At 44.5% G+C, this 18,989-nt stretch overlaps 1 protein-coding gene across 3 annotated transcripts in view; it reads right to left on the reverse strand.

Moving 5' to 3' along the window:
- The window catches only part of ABL1 (ABL proto-oncogene 1, non-receptor tyrosine kinase), a 126,824-nt gene that overhangs the window by 58,867 nt on the left and 48,968 nt on the right, over nucleotides 1-18,989 (reverse strand). The window contains exon 1 of one of the 3 annotated variants that reach the window (XM_079961243.1): nucleotides 11,416-11,545. The exons of 1 other annotated variant lie outside the window; for it this stretch is intronic. In XM_079961243.1, the coding sequence (XP_079817369.1) occupies nucleotides 11,416-11,422 (7 nt within the window). In that variant the 5' untranslated portion in view covers nucleotides 11,423-11,545. Of the gene's footprint in view, nucleotides 1-8,537; nucleotides 8,922-11,415; nucleotides 11,546-18,989 lie in introns of those variants that run through there. One more of the 3 variants, XM_079961242.1, reaches the window with a different exon arrangement.

An 18,989-nucleotide genomic window follows, 5' to 3' on the forward strand; every position in this document is an offset into this window, starting at 1 on the left:
CGCTCTTGGATACCCAAAAGGGAAAGGGAGCAGATTTTGTTTACATCACTTTAAATGTATAGTTTGGGTGTGACTTTAATATTCCAAAATGCTACAACCTTTCTGCATTAAGGGTTCAAACAGCACAAACTGTGCACTTTTCTGGTACTGGATTTCATCTGTTGTATTTTGATCAGAACTGAATTTGGGTGGGTGGGTATAGATAATGCTTCAGTTTTCCCAATTATGGAAATTGGAATCTGGTTCAAACACATATCCTTGCAAATCACGTAGAGAAAGAGCCCAGCATTTTCTAAGAACCACAGCAAACGTCAAATCTTCACTAGGCTACTTTGGGGTTACTGTAACAAGATACTTTCACCATACAGGAATGTCTACAGAATCTAATGGCTGGCAGTGAAAGAAATCACTTCTCTGGTTACAATTTTTGGGGGGTTTTTTTTAACCAGGGCGCACTGAATTGGGGAGGGTTCCCCAACAACCACACCTTCTCTGCTCCATTTGAGCTAAGTTTTTACAAGAACTAGCTTTTGCTCTGATGGGAAAATTCTCTGCTTTAAAAGTAACTTGTGTTTTAAAATAAAAATACAGCGAGAGCAAGTTAATTTTATCCTCTCTTCGAGACATATGGATGCAGTTCGTTTGTTGAGACCACATCTGCAGCAAGAACAGACAGCAGCACACACACACCCCGCATCTGATCTACTCCTTTTCACAATGCAAAAAGGGGGTGCGAATAAGTATCCAAACTGGGAAGAAAGAGGAGAGCTAGAAAGGGTGGGAGCTGCAGCTGTCAACCATTTGGTTCTTCAAACCTCTTAAGATAATATTTACCAGGTGGAATCAAGCAGGAAGGGAGGGGGGGGAGAGACAACCCTTGTAGAAGCCGTAATGGGGGTGTTTTGATTAAGCACCACAAACACAGTAGTTCCCCAACTTTTTTCGGGCCACTACCCCCATGGTTCCATAAACTCATCCCCAGTGCCCACTACCCTACCCTAGAAAAAGGATTGTTCAGAAAAAGAGTTTGCACAAGCCACTAAGGAAGATACCAGCACAATAAAATTAAAAACAGTAACAAATGCACATTTAGTAAAAATCCAGTTCAAACTTCTCAGTTTGATTAATTCAACAAAACTGATGACTTGATCCAGTGACACTAGCTTTTCAAAGTCTGATACTCCAGAACCCCCTGCCTCCCCCTTGCTTCTCAGTGCCGCCCCCCAAGGAAATTCCACTTTGGAAACCACTGTGTTAGGGAGCAATACTGCTCGAGCTAGCAACGATGGCTTAAAACAAAAACAAAAATCCACCACAATTCACAAAACTATTTACCCACTAGGGATGTATGAAGATGCCTTATGTGGAGTCAGACCCTTGGTCCAGCTAGCTCACCATTGTCTACACCAGGGGTCGGCAACCCACGGCTCCGGAGCCGCATGTGGCTCTTTTACACCTTTGCCGCGGCTCCGGGGCAGATACTAGTGAGGGGAGGAGGCGCACTGTGCGCCCCTGACACTCCCCACTGTGGTGGGCGCTGCACTGGCTGTGATGTCGCATGGGGGCAGTGTGTGCGTTAGTCACACACCGTCCCAACGTCACCTTCCCGCCTGCCCGCTCGCTACATTGTAAGGGGCATGTACGCTGGTCACTGCATTGAAAGGGGGCATGTACGCTGGTCACTGTTTTGAAGGGGAGTGAAGAACACACACACACAAAAGGTAACTTGTTAATTTAACGTTTATTTCTATGAGGAGGAGTAATTCTGAGGGGTCAAACAAAGAAATAATTAAAAAGTGACAAAAAAGTTATTTTTATAATGACGAGTTTTGCAGCTCCCAGGTTTTTTTTCTTCGGAAACGGGTCCAAGTGGCTCTTTTTATCTTAAAGGTTGCAGACCCCTGCTCTACACTGACTGGCAGAAGCAGCTCTCCAGGGTTTGGGTCTGGGAGTTTTATTCCAGCCCTACTGGGGATGCCAGAGATTGAAGCTGAGACCTTCTACATGCAAAACAGGCATTTTTACCATTCATCTATGCCCCCCCCCCCAAAGAAAGATTCTAGTCATCATGGTTCGGAATAAAGAGCTGAATCAAATAAGAATACAAGAAGCTGCTTCATATAAAATCAGACTTTTGGTCCATCTGGCTCCATACTGTCAACACTGACTGGCAGTGGCTGTCCAGAGTTTCAGGGATTGTCTTTTCCCAGCTCTACATGGAGATGCTGCTGGGGATGGAACCTGGGACCTTCTGCATGCCAATCAGATGCTCTGCCACTGTGGAACTGTCCTTCCAACTACTTCTTAACAGTAGTTATCAAAGCTGTTTTTGACACAAAACATCTAAGACACTGCCACGATGATTAAAACACAACATTTAGCCCAGTTGAAACCCAATAAAACTTTTAAAAGAGCAGAGCAAACAGCAGTAGTAGGATCAACTGATCTAGGCAGACTAAAGAATGTTTTTGTCAGTCTCTGAAAGGGGATGAGCAAGTCTCCCAAGAGGGAACATTTCACAACCTCAGGACAAAATTGAAGAAGCCCAGCTCCTGGCGAAACCTAATCGTGTGTCACAAAATGATGATATCCTGAGCTCAGCATCAGTGATAGATTTCAGTGTGTGTGTGTGTGTGGATGTGTCTTTCATATTTCCCAAGATGCTCTTGCCCTACACTATTTCCATCACTGTTTTTTCAGCCCTTTTCCACCCTAAGGACCACTTCCCCTCTTGCACAACCTTCCAGGGGCTGCATGGCACCAGTGAGGCATGGGATTAGAGGCAAAAAGTGGACGGGGCAACCAATGCAAATCTTTTCTAAATATCAATTTTTATTAAAATATATTCCATTAGTAACAAAAGTACACCCAGTGTCTCTGTTTTCAAGACATAGAGTATTTCATACAAGCCAATTACAGTCAATTTGAGACCTTTTTGTTGCCGGCAATGTGGGGCTGAGGGAGAAAGAGAATTGACGAGAGAGGGGGAGAAAAAAGAAGCAGGGTGAGAGGGATAGTAAACTTTCATTCTTTACGAAGAAGATGGGGTGGGAAGTCAATAAGAAACTTTGGATGTTAAAAAAAAATTGTATATGGTGATAAATGCCTTAAAATGTTTTTGGAGACTTCATAAAAATGTTATTTTAAAAATCCTTTCATCCTTTACAAAGTATATGAGTGGGGGTTTTTTGCAAGTGTTGCGTGGATAGGTGCCTTATTTTTGCTGGCAGAGGAGAGATCAGAGGGCCCAGGGCATGGTTGGTTGTTGTTGATTGGCTGCAGTGTGTTTTGATGGGGGGGCGGTGTTGCTGGGTTAAGGTAACTATATTGATTCATATATGGGGGTTTGGGGGGGTCATAGTCTTCTAGGCGTGTGTATGTGATGGGGTGAAGGCAGCCTCCTTTGTTTGTCCCTGTGATAGTTTCGTTTAGTTAGTTGGTTTTTCTAGTAGGGCAGTTTCCCAACCACTGCAACTCTTAACCTCTGAACCAAGGGCTACATTCTGCCAGTGCAAAAATCAGAGGTTCTTTACCCACACCCTCCCAATAAAGGCAAAGCAAGAGGCACAGTCACATGGTCACTATGCTGTGATAAATTCCACCTGATTGCTGAACGGCAGTGTCAGATAACTCAAATAAGCTATAAGGCTTTGATCAGTATATACAGTTTGTAGTTTAGCAATTCATCACACCTTCCACTTCTTTATTATGTCTGCTGAACACTCAGACAAGGCTTGTGAGTTTGCAGTGTCTTTCATATCCAGGTATGGAATAGAATCATACAAAGTTGGAAGGAACCCCAAAAGTCATTTAGTTCAACCCCCTGCAATGCAGGAATCACAGTTAAAGAATCCCTGACAGATGGCCATCCAACCTCTGCTTAAAAACTTCCAAGGAAGGAGAGAGTCCACCACCTTCCAAAGGAGTCCGTTCCACTGTTGAACAGCTCTTACTATCAGAACATTCTTCCTAAGGATTAATCAGAAACTACTTTCTTGTAATTTAAACAACAATAACAATTGGAGTAATGTTTTCTACTGGTGTTTCTGTAATGCTTAATTATCTCCATGCAGACAGTGGCTACATCAAAGGAGGGCAATAAAGAGCCCTGCCACTGGAGGAAGTTGAAGTCTTGAAACAAGAAACCTTCAAGCCTCAGTTTGGGAACCTCTGCTTAAAACACTTGAGCATGGGTAGGCAAACTAAGGCCCGGGGGCCGGATCTGGCCCAATTGCCTTCTAAATCCAGCTTGCGGATGGTCCGGGAATCAGCATATTTTTACATGAGTAGAATGTGTGCTTTTATTTAAAATGCATCTCTAGGTTATTTGTGGGGCATAGGAATTCATTCTCTTTTTTCTTTTCCAAAATATAGTCTGGCCCCCCACAAGGTCTGAGGGATAGTGGCCCCCTGCTGATAAAGTTTGCTGACCCCTGCTCTTGAGAGACCTGCAACATGGTGGGGGGGACACCATGTGCTTTCCTTGACAGAGAGAAGTCCTCAATTTAAACAGCTATCTGGCCATAAGAACATAATAAGAAGTTGGCTGCTGGATCAGGCCAAAGGGGACCCATTCAGTAAAGCATTCTGGTCCCAGTGGCTAAACAAATGCCACAATGGGAAGCCTACAAAGTAGAACCTGACTGCAGCTCCACTCTCCCCAGTTGTGATTCCTAGCAACTGGTATACAGCGAGAAACTGCCTCTGAGTATGGAGGTTCTGGTACCACAGTAGGTCTGAACATAGGGAGCTCTGCTGGAATGAACCATCAAGTCCAGCACTCTGTTCTCATGATAGGCAACCAGATGCCCAAATGGGAAGCCCACAAGCAGGACCTGAGCCTGACAGCAACTTTTGCCACTTGTGACTCCCAGAAACTGGTATTCAGAGGCAGATTGCCTCTGCCTGTGGAGGGAGAACACAGCCATTGATGGCCTTACTACTCCATGACTTTGTTTAATCCTCTTTTAAAGACATTCTATTGGTGCCCACCACCTTACATCTCATAGGAAAGTCTGGGACAGCAGAAGAGGCCCTGAAGTTGCTCATCTGCAGTTAGCACCAGGACAGCAAGCTGAACAGGCACACAGCTATGGTACAATAGAGCAGGATCTATCCATCTATCTTTTTCTATATACATACCCTTACAGATATGGAGTGAGAAAATGTGCTGTATTTCTTTATAAAGCAAAGGGAGCTAACCTTTGGACTTTCAGATGTTGCTCAGCTACAACTCCCATCCCATTGACTGTTAGCAATGCTTGCTGGGGTTTATGGGAGTCCAACAACATTTGGCCACCCCTGCTTCATTCATTATTTCTAAATTTGCCTTTTATGTAAATCTGTGTCCCCTTTTTTATTATGCATTTAAACATAGAAAGTTTCTTTATATAGAGCTGGATGATCAGTCCATCTACCTCAATATTGTCTACATTGACAGCCTGTGGCTCTCTGGGGTATTAGGCAGGTGGCACTCCCAGCCCTACCTGGAGATACTGCTGGGGGTTGAACCAGGAACATTCTGCATGGAAAGCAGATACAGTACAGTCATACCTCAGGTTATGTTTGCTTCAGGTTGCATCCTGTGGTGACCCAGAAGTACCGGAAAGGGTTACTTCCCGGTTTCGCCGCTCGTGCATGCACAGACGTGCAAAATGACATCATGCGCATGCACAGAAGTGAATCGTGACCTGCGCGTGCACAGACGTGCAGAAGGGGGTTGCGTTCCTTTCAGGTTGTGAACGAGGCTCTGGAACGGATCCCGTTCGCAACCACTGTACTTTAAATTCAGCCTGGAAACAAACTGGCAACCAATATAACTAAAGCAAAATGGTTACAATTTACAATGTTCAAACTGCTTTGCAAGCTAAATTGATCAGCTGATTGTTGGTGCACATAGATTTTCACATGCTTCTAATCAATGATAACTGCAAGCCCCCTTTCGGCCAGCCATGTCTCTCTCTGCCCCACACCCCACTTCAGATGTAGAATAGGTGGCATTTTCTTGGCCTAGCCAAAACAGCCAGGTAGCATTCATTAGTCACAGAGACTGGAAGGTCCTCACCACTGGCATGGCTATTCTAGCAGCTTTATTTTGCCCCAGCCAAAGTTTCTGGACAGCCTTCAAGAACAGTCCTACACACAGAGAATTACAGTGGTCTAGTCAAGAAAGTCAATGGTCGAAACATAATGGCAAGCATATGTTGGGTTCTGACAGCCTGAAGAGCTCTAACAGAAGCTTAAGAGTACGGTGTGTGCCAATTATGGCACAACTGCACTGGCTGCCGATTAGTTTCTAGGACAAATTCAAAGTGCTGATGTTGACATATAAAGCCTTATACACCTCAGCACCTCTATACCTTATGGACCGCCTCTCCTCATACAAACCAACCTAGACCCTGCACTTGTCATCTGAGGCCATTCTCTATTTCCCCCCTCCCAGAGAGGTTTGGAGGGTGGCAACAAAGAACAGGCCTTTTCTGTGGTGACTCCCTGACTATGGAATGCTCTCCCCAAAGAGGTTCACCAGGCACCATCATTACATGTCTTTAGGTACCAGGCAAAAACATTCCTACCTACCCAGGCCTATGGCTATCAAATAATCTATGGCATGTAAAAGTGTGGGGGAGGGGACTATTATGATGATTATCTTATTATTAGTAGTATTATTAGTATTATTATTATGCTGTCTGTCAATATGCTTTTTACTTTGGTTCTATCATTGATGTTCTTTAATATGTTTTTAATGCTATACTCCACCCTGGGATCTTTTGATAAAGGGTGGTATATAATAATACTCTGTGGAGCTGTTGAAGGGATCTTGACCCAGGACCCTTCAACCCTTTCCCAACCTAGATAGCTGGCTATGGAACGACATAGCATAGGGTCCCGATTCTTAGGAGTCAGATCTGCATTCCTAGGTGTCCGGTATTCCTTCCTCCCACCCATTTCACCTTAATGTTCCATAGAGCCAGTGCCTGATAATTATTTTTTAATTAATGCTCCTATAAATTTTTCGCATTACAAATGTGTTTATTTTTCTCCCAGCCCTGATTCTTTGTGTCCCCGCTCTACTCCAAGTAGAACTTATGTTAATGGCAGACAACTGTTACAATAAGATGGCATTTTTTTCTATTTTAAAAAAAGCAGAATTGACTGAGAAGATGGAAATTTTGAGTAAAGGGGGGGTGCCTTTGCTTTTGCTCGGTGTTGAAAATCAAACTCAATAACTCCTGGAACCCCAGATATAACAAATGATTACAAGCAGGCCACAATTCCTGCTCTGAAGGTACTTATTAAGATCTGCTTTTATGATCCACTTTTCAGAACTATTTTTGTGGAGAATTCACTGGCCAACCTTCCAAGAAACAGATATTGCTGACTGGCTCAAGGAAGTCACGGGGACTCATTTCCGCTTGCTAAACTGATGAACAAGAGGAGGCTCCTGGCATGCATGATGTTTGTATATGAGCCACATCCAAAAGCCTCAGCCAACCCACTGTCCAAAGCCCTAGAAGAAAAGAAAAGAAAGCCATGGTCTGTTTGAACAGTCCAAACAATGCCAGAAGAGAAAGAATAAAAAATCTGGATGGGGGAAAACGTGCCATTGATCCCTGAGGGAACTGGGACAAAAGGTTAAAGAACTTGACCAAGTCCAAATGAACAATTGGTGACACAAGTTGAAAACTGAATCCTGAGCTCTAATATTCCAAAGGAAGAGTATAGCTATTTTTTTTTAAAGGTTGTCTTTTCACTTCTAGACCTTCTGCAAGGCTTTTTTTTTAAGGTCTTGTGCTGATCTTAAGGACATGTCCCAAAGAATATATGTGAAGTTAAAAGACGTAGAAGGCCAACAGAAGTGAAGTTTAAACGATGCAAATAAAATATCTGCGTCAAAAAGGAAGAATTAAAAAACAAACTAACAGCACTACACAACCCCAAGACACACATACATATAAACTTTCTGGATCAATTGATGCAAATCTCTCTTCAAGAATGGGTCTCACTTAAAATTCTTCTTCAAAGGCCCGGGTGGCTTCATCCTCTCCTCTGAAAAGCAACCTCTTGGGCTGCTCCCGGCAAGAAAGAAGCCCAAGGCACAGATACGTGGTTTTGTTAGCAGATTGTCAGTGAGCTCTCGTCAGTTTCCAACCATAAATGGAAGAGAATCGGACACACTTTTTGTACATTGTGGTTAATAAAAATCACCTGGTTTGAAAGTTACACAGAAACTGCTTAAAAAATAAGCTTCTTCTTTGATGCCGCCAACCCCACCCCCAACAGCTCCCCCTACCCCTCATGCAAGGACTAAAACCATCAAGTGGAGGCTAACTCCGGGGAAGGGCCCTCTGAAGTCCTCCAGCCCAGTCCCCTATCAATGCAGCTGGCCCCTCTCTGGAAAAGCACAAGCACAATTGAACAGAGGCTTAGGCAAAGTGAGTCTGGAGCTAAGAATTCTGCTTTTGTGGGGCCCTCCTGACAGATTAACTACTCCCTCTCCTCCCTCCCACCAAATGACCCTGCAGCTCTGAACTCACCTTCCAAGTAGCAACTGGATGATGAAGAGAGACCCTTTTTCGACTTGCAACCCACTAATTTCAGGCAGATCTCCAACATTTTCATCGGTTAGAGCAAGGCCCTTGGTTTTGTAGGCTTGCTGTCTCCTCCCCTCCTCCTCCTCTTCTCCTCTTGAAAACTTCACACAAAAGTTCCCTCCAGTACATACACACACAAAAAGCCTACAAATCCAGCCTTCATTTAAAAACTGTTAACTGAAGAAGTCAACGCAGTGGATCATCCATTTTTTATGATTCTTTGATTTTCTATTATGATGAATTACTCCAAATGAGAGCTCCCAAATTTTGCCATCCCACTTTCCAGCTCCGTCCTACATCCAACTCAAGCAGAGGCTGCATACATTGAACTGCCAACAAAGGGCCCCCTTCAGGCTTTGGTTGTCTGACTTTGTGACATCAGGAAAGGAACGCCCATCCCATGTTAACCCCTCATGGCTCCACTTTCCAAGCAGAGGAGGGGAGGGATGAAACTAACAATTTCAGTTTCTTTCGAGTTTCTCACTTTCCAAATCCTAAATCCAGTTCTCCACACTTCTGCAGCAATCTGCGATTGTGAAAATTCATCAGTGTTTTAGGGTCAGTATCTCCTAACTGCAATTGTGAAAATTCATAAGTGTTTTACGGTAAGTATCTCGTAACGTACTCATTTCTGTATGCAGTTTTGACCAAGACCAGACACATTTTTGCAAAGCAACTCACCCTAGTTAATGCATTTTTGTATATTATCTTCATTAATGTACAGTGGTACCTCGGGTTACATACGCTTCAGGTTACAGACTCCGCTAACCCAGAAATAGTACCTCGGGTTAAGAACTTTGCTTCAGGATGAGAACAGAAATCGTGCTCCGGCAGCATGGCGGCAGCGGGAGGCCCCATTAGCTAAAGTGGTACTTCAGGTTAAGAACAGTTTCAGGTTAAGAACGGACCTCCGGAACAAATTAAGTACTTAACCCGAGGTACCATCGTACACATTTTTCTAATTTGTGCATTTTTGTTTTTATTACTTATTTATTGCATTTATATCTCACCTTTTCCCCCTCAAGGAGCTCAAGGTTCTATATCTCCTCATTTAATCCCCACATCAACCCTATGAGGTAGGTGAGGCTGAGAGGCAGTGACCAAGGTTACCAAGTGGGGATTTGAATTCTGGTCTCTCCCAGGCCCTAGTCTGACACTAACCACTATACCACAGTGGCTCTTTACTAATACTTACTGCTTGCATGGAGTACATGGTTGCAAAATTCAGAGGAGTGTGAATTCTGAAAGATCATTGTGCTCCAGTTCTTGTACTGGTTCAACAAGCATGAACTGGTCAGCTTCTTATTGAAAGGCTAAGAAAACTGAAATTCTCCCCCACACTTCACTAGAAAAGGGTCAGCTGAGACTCTACAGGTGGTGGCCTCAGCCCTTTAGAAATTCTTAAGGGGTGGGTAGTGGGTAGACATGTTTAGACAACTATCTGTTGCTTTCTAGCTTCACAGCAGCATGAGACAGAGGTTCTCAGATTTTTTTCTGGAGATGGTAAAACAGAACTCAAAGACAAGAAAAGTGAGAATATAGTGAGAATATAGAAGCTAATCCTAATGGAAGCCAGGAGATTCGTCGGCTCCCCCCCCCCCAAAAAAAATCTATGCTGAAAGAAAGGAGTCCATATTAGGAACGTAAGACCAGTCCTATAGGATCAAGACAATGGTCCCTCTAGTCCAGCCTCCTGTGCTCATAGTGGCCAACCAGGTGCCCCTATAGGAAGCCCTCAAGCAGGACCTGAGTGCAACAGCACTCTGCCCCTCCTGCAGTTTCCAGCAACTGATATTCAGATTTATTACCACCTCCAACTGCAGAGGCACAGCATAGCCAGCATGGCTAGTAACCATTGATGGCCTTATCCTCCACAAATTTGCCCAACCCTCTTCTGAAGCTCAAAGTTGGTGGGCATCACTGCCTCCATTTGGAGTGAGTGCACTGTGTGAAGAAGTCCTTTCTTTTATGAAATAAATGAACCTTTCTCATTAACCTGTCTCTGTTATCCATGAGCTTTATCCTTGCTATACATATTTAGTGTGGTACTCATCCACTTGCTACTCTATCCACTGGATAGATTTTATTCCGTAAACCACCCTGATAGGGTGGGATATAAATTCAATAATAATAATAGTCACAATCCAGCCACAAACTGGTAGCCACCAGTGCTTCTCATGGAGGTTGACAAACAACCCCCCAAAGGCCCTTATATGTCACCTTGTGCCTGGCCTATTTTCAAAATGGCACCCATGGTCACAGTGGCCCTTGAGATCTTTCCCCAGGTGTCCTCAGTGTCTCTGAGCCCCACCCTACTCACTGCCTCCCTTGGTCATGAGATGGAGAGCGCAGTTGCCACTTTTCTCCTATGAAAAGTGCATAGAGCTGAAGGAGGAAATTGGAGGAGTGATGCTCCTCCCAACTCCCTCTTTCAACTCTATGTGCTTCTCAGGGCTTCTTTGACTGATGACTGACTGATTGATTGATTGATTGATTGAATCTATTTCCCACCTTTTTCTCCAAGGATCTCAGGGTGGTGTACACAGTTCTCCCCCTCCTCATTTAATCCCTATTCCACCCCTGTAAGGTATGTTATAGGCTGAGAGGCAATGGCTGTGACCCAAGGTCACTCAGTGAACTTCATTCATTCATTCAACTTATACACCGCCCTATATCTGGAGGTCTCAGGGCGGTTCACAACAAGACCACAACATATAAAATCAAACCAAAAGCAGTAACCCAATATATTGATTAAATAAATTGATTAAACAAATGATTTGAGTGAGGATTCAATCCCTGGTCTCTGGTATGACATACTAACTGTTCATTCTTCTGGATCCAGTTTTTCACCCGACCTAAGCCAGTGTGGTGTAGTGGTTAAGAGTGGTAGTCTCATAATCTGGGGAACCAGGTTTGCGTCTCCGCTCCTCCACATGCAGCTGCAGGGTGACCTCGGGCCAGTCACACTGCTCTGAAGTCTCTCAGCCCCACTCACCTCACAGAGTGTTTGTTGTGGGGGAGGAAGAGAAAGGAGAATGTTAGCCGCTTTGAGACTCCTTCAGGTAGTGATAAAGCAGGATATCAAATCCTCTTCTTCTTCTTGGAAAAGCTAAGTATGTGTCTATTAGTATGTGAAAGAGAGTGAGCACACTTTCTCCCTTTCTGTCTGTCTGAGTAAGTGGGTTAATCTGGGTGGGGAAAGTGACCAGAGAGAGTGGACCCCACAGCACTGGGCCAAAAACCTATATGGTATATTATAACATTTTTCAAATAATGCTTTGTCAACAGTGGGGAGAGGTACCAAAAAACAAAACAAGACTGAATATTATGTAACACAGAGCATGGGGCAATCCTGACCCTCCCAAGTTGAGGACAGCAGTTCTGGGAAATTGCAGCATAGTCACACTGCAGGGAGTATCACAAGAGCATATCCTGAAACTGAGCAATTCTGACCCCTCCTGCTTTCCATAGCATGAGGTCTGTCTACTGCTGCAGCTGCAGGAATGCAGAATTCCATAAGAATTCCAGTGGAATTACTAAATGGGATTACTAAGACTGCCCCTATTAACGCTCAAGAGAGGGACAACAAAGTTAACACACTCCATGCCGAAGAAAGGAAGATGAGCAGGAAATCTGAGCAGTTTTGTGCTTCGATGCCAGCTTCTCCTTCTTAAAGAGCCTCATGGCTCCCTTCCCTCAAGCCCAAATTAGAGCGATAAAACCGGAAGGGAAAATTTTGTTTCCACTACTTGCAAAACCAAAAAATCTAGGATGGGTGGGTCTCTTTGATATTCCAGATTTCCTTTTCAAGAGCACAGATATTTCCATCTGCTACTTGCATGCTGAATCCAGGGTCGCTTAAGATTGTCTGTTTTCACAACAGATTCAGACATACAGAGATGTTGGACATGTGATCCCACTTCTGCCAACTAGTCTGTTCCTAACTTTTGTGTCATAGCCACTAGGGGTAAGCCTCAGCTGAGAAGGGCCATAGGTTAATGCTGAATCAGGCCAACAGCCCTTCTAGTCCAGCATCCTCTTCTCACAGCAGACAACCAGATGCCTATTAAGGGCAACCTGCAAGCAGGACCTGAGTGCAGCATTCTCCCCTTCCTGTGGTTTCCAGCAACTGGTATTCAGAAACATTGCTGCCTCCACTATGGAGGCAGAGAGTTAGCCATCATGACTAGTAGCCGTTGATAGCCCTCAACTCCATGAATTTGTCCAGTCCTCTTTTAAAGCCATTCAAGTGGTGGCTATCACTGCCTCCTCTGGGAAAGAGTTTCATTGTTTAACAATATGCTGCATGAAGAAGTCCTTTATTTTATCTGTCCTGAATATTCCAGTACTCAGCTTCATTGAATGCCCACAAGTTTTGGTGTTAAGAGATAGGGAGATAAAATTTTCTCTATCCACTTTATCCATGCCAGGCATAATTTTATAAACTTTTGTCATGTAATCAAGAGATTATTTTGTAGACTAAAAAGCCACAAACACTGCAAATTTTCCTTGCAGAGGAGTTGCTTCATCCACTTGATCCTTTTCCTTGACATACCCTGTTACAGACAGCAGCACTCTTCACAAACTCACTCCTCCAAGCGGGGAGGAAACAGTTAATAAAAGCCTTCTTCCAGAGTTAAGAGGACCAAGCCTGAGCGATCAAATTACATCTGAGGAGGGAGAAGAAGTGGAAGAAGAAGAAGAAAAGAAGTAGAAAATATATGCCCGAACTTTTACACAAAGTGTTAGACACAGCAGGGATGTGACTTAAACAAGGAATAAGCCATTATTTCTCCAGAGTTGTCTTGAGGGCAGTTGAAAGAAACACACACACACACACACACACACACACACACACACACACAACTTGCCAGCTCAGATCTTTTCAGATGCATTTCGACTGAAGGGTGTACAATGAAACATCCCCTGCTCTCCCCCTCCCCCAACTTCCAAAACAGCAGTTGCAAGAATTATTAGGGAATAATAGCACCCTTCCCAAACCCACATTTAATGAGGAGCCCCTTTTCATTCCAAAAGGTTATCCAAACAAATGTTCAGCCAGGGAAACGGATCCAGCAGAGCAGTTTTGCTTGATCCAAGCACATCTTGGAAAACAAAAGCTTGGATGACATCAGGATGCAAGCGAAGGCCCCAGGCCTGAAGTGGAGTGGGTGTAAGAACATAAGCGCCTTGCTAGATCAGGCTACAGGGAGCCAACCACATGCCCCAATGGGAAGCTTAAAAGGTGGACGGAAATAAGTGCACAATAGCAACACTCTCCCCACTTTTGATTCCTTCAGCTGGTATTCCAATGTATTGCTGGCCCCCAACAGGAGAGGCAGAAAAAAAGAAGAGCTTTGATGCTAGATCAGGCCAAAGCGGGGCAACCTAGCCTAGCATCCTACTCTCACAGTGGCCAACCAAATACCCCAATGAAAGCCTGCAAGCAGGATATGAACACAATACTCTCCCCACCTGTGATTCCCAAAAACTGGTATTCAGAGTCACGCTGCCTCTGACAGTGGAGGTAGAACATAACAGCCCTGTGGGATCAGAGCAAAGGCACATCTAGTCCAGCATCCTCTCCTCACTGTGGCAAACCAGATGCCTCAGTGGGAAATCCACAAGCAGGGCATGAGTGCAAAAGCAACACCCTCCCCACTGGTGATTCCCAGGAACTGGCATTCAGAAGTATCACTGTCTCTAACAGTGCAGGTGGAAAATGGCCATTGGGCACCATGTATTTGCCAACAGAAATGGTGTCAAGGCCCTCCTGTCTTCCACAGATCCCACTTCCTGCTGAGCTCAGCCTAACCCTGGCAGGTTCCTCTGGTCTCCACAGGACTCCTCTCTCTCAGTGCTGGACCTGCCTCTCTTTCTGTCTTGAGTTGCAAACAGCTGAGAAAATATTCACATTCTTACATACCCTAGAAGGTGCTTTGCTTCTCTCTTCTGAAGCCTACTTGAAAATCGGGGGTGGGGTTTGCATTTAATATATATTTTTGTTTTAAAAGCTGCAGCTTTGCTTCTGATGAACTGCAGCACACAAAAAGTTTATGAGATAAAAAATGTTTTAGTCTTTAAAGGTGCCACAAGACTCATTGTGTTAAAGGGGGGGGAGAGAGAGCCTTAAGGACTGTGGCATTAAGTCAGGGGTGGGGAACTTTGGGTCTGCGGCCCAAATGCGGCCCCTCAACACTCTCTATTTGGCCCTCAGTACTCTCCCCAGGCCACACGCCCTCCCTGCTTTGCACCCAGAGTGTTGTTGGGGCTTTTTGACTGACTGGATTGCAATCCTTGCACTCAGCGATCTTGCTTGCCTGGATTTATTTTATTTTATTATTTTATTTTATTAAATTTCTATCCTGTCTTTCCTCCAAGGGGCTCGAGGTGACAGCATACATGGTTTACCCCTCCCCCTTCTACCCTCACAATAACCCTAAGAGGCAGTGACTGGGCACAATGTTACCCAGTGAGATTCATGAGTGACACTCTAACTGCTACACCACACTGGCTATTGTTGGATAGAGAAGGATGTGATTGTGTAGAAATTAGCCTGCCACAGAAAGGTAAAATTTGCATTCACTGCTCTGCTCATTTTTGCATCTGATCCTGCTGACCCCTAGCATGTGGCCTTCACAAGGTTTCCCAGAAAGGAATGTGGCCCTTAAGCTAAAAAAGCTTTCCCTGCCCCTGTGGTGAGCCACCCTGCCAAAATTGTAGAGGGTTTCCAGGACTCAGACTGATGCACAGTCAAGTTAAGGTCAGCAGGTGATGGGAACGTAAGAGCCCTGCTGGATCATGCCAATGGTTCATTTAGTCCAGCATCCAGCTCTCACAGTAGACACCTATGGAAGCCCACAAACAGGACCCAAAAGCAACAGCAACGCTCTCCCCACTTGTGATTCTGAGAACGGTAGAAGTATACTGTCTCTGACAGTGGAAATAGAATGCAAGAAGAGCCTGGCTGCTCCATCGGGGCAAGAGCCAATCTAGTCCAGCATCCTGTTTTCACAGTGGCCAACCAGATACTCCAGTAGGAAGCCCACAAGCAGGACCAAATAACAAGAGCACTCAATTCAGTAGCATTACTGTCTCTGATCATGGAGGCAGAGTATAGCCATCACAGCTAGTAGTCATAGATACTCTGTTCCTCCAATCCTCTTTTAAAGTCATCCCTGCTGCCTCCCTGTGGGAGTGAGTTCCACAGTTTATGTGCTGAATGAAGAACTTCATATTATTTGTCCTGAATCTTCCAACATTCAGCTTCATTGGACGTCCACAAGTTCTAGTGTTAAGATAAAGGGATGAAAAGCTTTTCTCTATCCACTCTCTCCGCGTCAAGCAAAATTTTATAAACTTCCATCAAATCTCCTCTTACTCGCCTTCTCTCTAAACTAAAAAGTTCCAGGCAATGACAGTGAGAAAAGTTCCACTGAACCGCAAAAGCTCATACAGGATAAACACAACAAATAACTTTGACTTTTGTCAAGAAAATTGCTTCTTTGGAATGCTGAGCCTTTCTCTCCTCTCATCACGTTTCATGGGCGATGAGCCAGAAAATAGCTGTAGAAAACACAGTGTCCAATGCACTTGGGGGCTAAGAATATTTTGTCATGTGATAGGAGTGCACATGGTGGTGGTGTTTTTTAATCAAACTTGCCTCCCACCACATCACACCTTCCTAGAGAAATTACAGGGCTCTATTTTACACTTTATTCAGAGGCTGCAAAGCCATCCCTTGCTCTGTGGCGATTTTTAGATTCAGGATTTAAGGGCTCGTCTTCACTGCAGATCCAACCTCGCTCATTTTGTGCCTCATGTTTAGATCAACAACTACCTTCTTTCCATTCTGCCTTGGTCAGACTCCACCTGAAGTCCTGTGTCCAGTTCTGGGCATCCCAGTTTAAGAAAGATATTTGCAAGCTGGAAGTTGTGTAGAGGAAAGTGACCAAGATGATGAAGAGTCTGGAAATAAAGCCTTGTGAGTAATGGTCGAGGGAGTTGGGCATGTTTAGCCTGGATAAGAGAAGACTGAGAAGAGTTATGATAGCCATCTTCAAATATCTAAATGGCTGTCAAGTGGAATATGGAGCAAGCTGTTCTTTCCTGCTCCTGAGCATAGGATTCAAATTACAAGAAAGGAGATTCCGAACTTTCTGACAGTAAGACGGACTCTCTTGGAAGGTGATGCATACTCCTACGTTGGGGGTTTATAAGCAGAGGTTGGATGGTCATCTGTCAGGGATTCATTAATTGTGATTCCTGCACTACAGGGAACAGGGCTAGATGATCCTGAGTTCCCCTCCAACTCTACAATTCTATGATTCTATGGGATATGCTGGTCAGGGAAATGACTGAGAAAGGCGGTAGAGAGAGGCTTGTGCTCCTCACTGTGGATTTTGTTCTAGATTGGTCCACCAAGTCAATGTAGTTGCCAACTGAAGGAATAAAACTCCAATTTTAATTTTAATTTTTTTAAGGATGCAGAGGAGGAAATCCAGAGTTATGAAAGCCTGGCTGCTATTCTGCTAAGCCCCAAGTAAAGACTTCCCTGTCACTGTTGCCTCACCTCAGATCCTTTATTTAAAAGGCTCTGTTACCTGGAAGTTGGCCAATGAGGATATTCCATGTGTGAAACACCCTCCTCAGGACTTCTTAAAAGGAGATTTATGAAAGGAGCTTGAGTGATTCCATTTTAAACACACTCCCAGTCCTCTTCCTCCCCATCCCCTGCCGCAAAAAGGCAGGGGGGGGGGAGAGGGAACCCATAAAGGCACATGGAAGACTCCAAGGCATCAAAGAGGTTGGAAGGGGAGAAAAAAAACAGGGTTTGCTAAGCGGGAAATGGCCACCACATTTTTAAGATATGAAGTTTAACAAAAAGAACAAAAAACCCTCAAGCCATAGATAACATTCCATTCATACACCCAGCCCAGTGAAATCAATGAGGGAAGTGATTCATGGATTTAAGCAACAACTCATTTAAAAGACATCAGAGGTGCCCACAGATTCTTAGGCATTTAGAGCCACCTCATAGAGTTCACTGCCATGCAAATTGCTCACAACAGTTTATGATGATGACGGTGACAACGACAACGCTGATGATTTAAAGCATTTTTTTTTTTTTGCCTCAGCTCTTCATCAGAAAGCTTCCTATAATGTTTTACATACATTCAGAAAAAAAAAGCTGAGGGAGACAGTCCCGGCCCCAGTAGCTTACAATCTAAAATATGCAATACCAAAAAGAAAAAGGGATGAGGAGGGCAGAGGGGAAATAATGCAATGGTGTCTCAACCTGTTGGTCAGCTCAGCAGCAACTGCTACTGCCAGATTCTTTTTGGATTCTGTACAAGAACTGGGGAGAGGGGGGATTCCAAGGTGCTTGGATCCTCAAGGCAACCACTTGCGCTCTGGACCCTTGCACCTCTTGGCTGATAAAAACTAGCAGGGAGACGACAGCTGGCTAGGCTAGGGAGATTATTAGTGGCTCCTAGCGAGAGGGGCCTGTTGCCAATCTCCTTTTCATGGGAAAGGGGCTTTTGGAGGAAACTGACCCATTTCAATCAGAGTTTAGGCCCAGTTTAGGCACAGAAAATACATGATGACCTCTGTTGGGAGAGAGGCAGGAGAAATGTGTCCCTGTTAATTCTCTTCATTTTCTCACTGGCTTTTGATACCATCGACCATAGGATCCTTCTGGGGCAGCTATTCAAGTTAGGGGTGGGTGGCACCATTTTGCAGTGGTTCCAGTCCTAGTTTGATAGTTACTTACAGAGGGTGTTGCTTGGGGAGTGCTCTTCGGTCACATGGAGCCTTTAATGCAGGGGTTACTCTAGGTTCAATTTTATCCCCTATGCTGTTTAACATTTACATGAAAACGCTGAGTGGAGTCAACCAGTAGTACATAGTTCTGTAGTACATAGTCAGCAATTTGCAAATAACACATAGCTTTCCTTCTCCTTTATATCTGCAAGTGAGGCAGTGGATGTGCTGGACTGTGATCCTTCCTCAGTAACGGACTGGATGAGAGCCAACAAGTTGAAGCTCAATTCAGATAAGACTGAGGCACTGTTAGTGGCTGGTTCCCTAGACCAGATGGATGAGAGGTTGCCTGCTCTTGATTGGGTTACACTCCACTTGAAGGAGTGGGTACACAGCTTGAGGGTCCTTCTGGATTCTTTGCTGTCACTTGAGGCTCAGTTGACCTCAGTGGCACAGAGTGCCTTCCATCAGTTTCAGCTGGTGGCCCAGCTGCGTCCCATCTGGACTGGGATAGCTTAACTTCTATTGTCTATGTTCTGGTAACCTCTAGGTTAATTACTGCAATATATTATATGTGGGGCTGTCTCTGAAGACAGTTCGGAAATTTCAGTTTCTGCAGAATTCTGTGGC

Source organism: Podarcis cretensis (genome assembly GCF_951804945.1).
Source record: "Podarcis cretensis genome assembly, chromosome: Z".
Classification (NCBI taxonomy): Eukaryota; Metazoa; Chordata; class Lepidosauria; order Squamata; family Lacertidae; genus Podarcis; species Podarcis cretensis.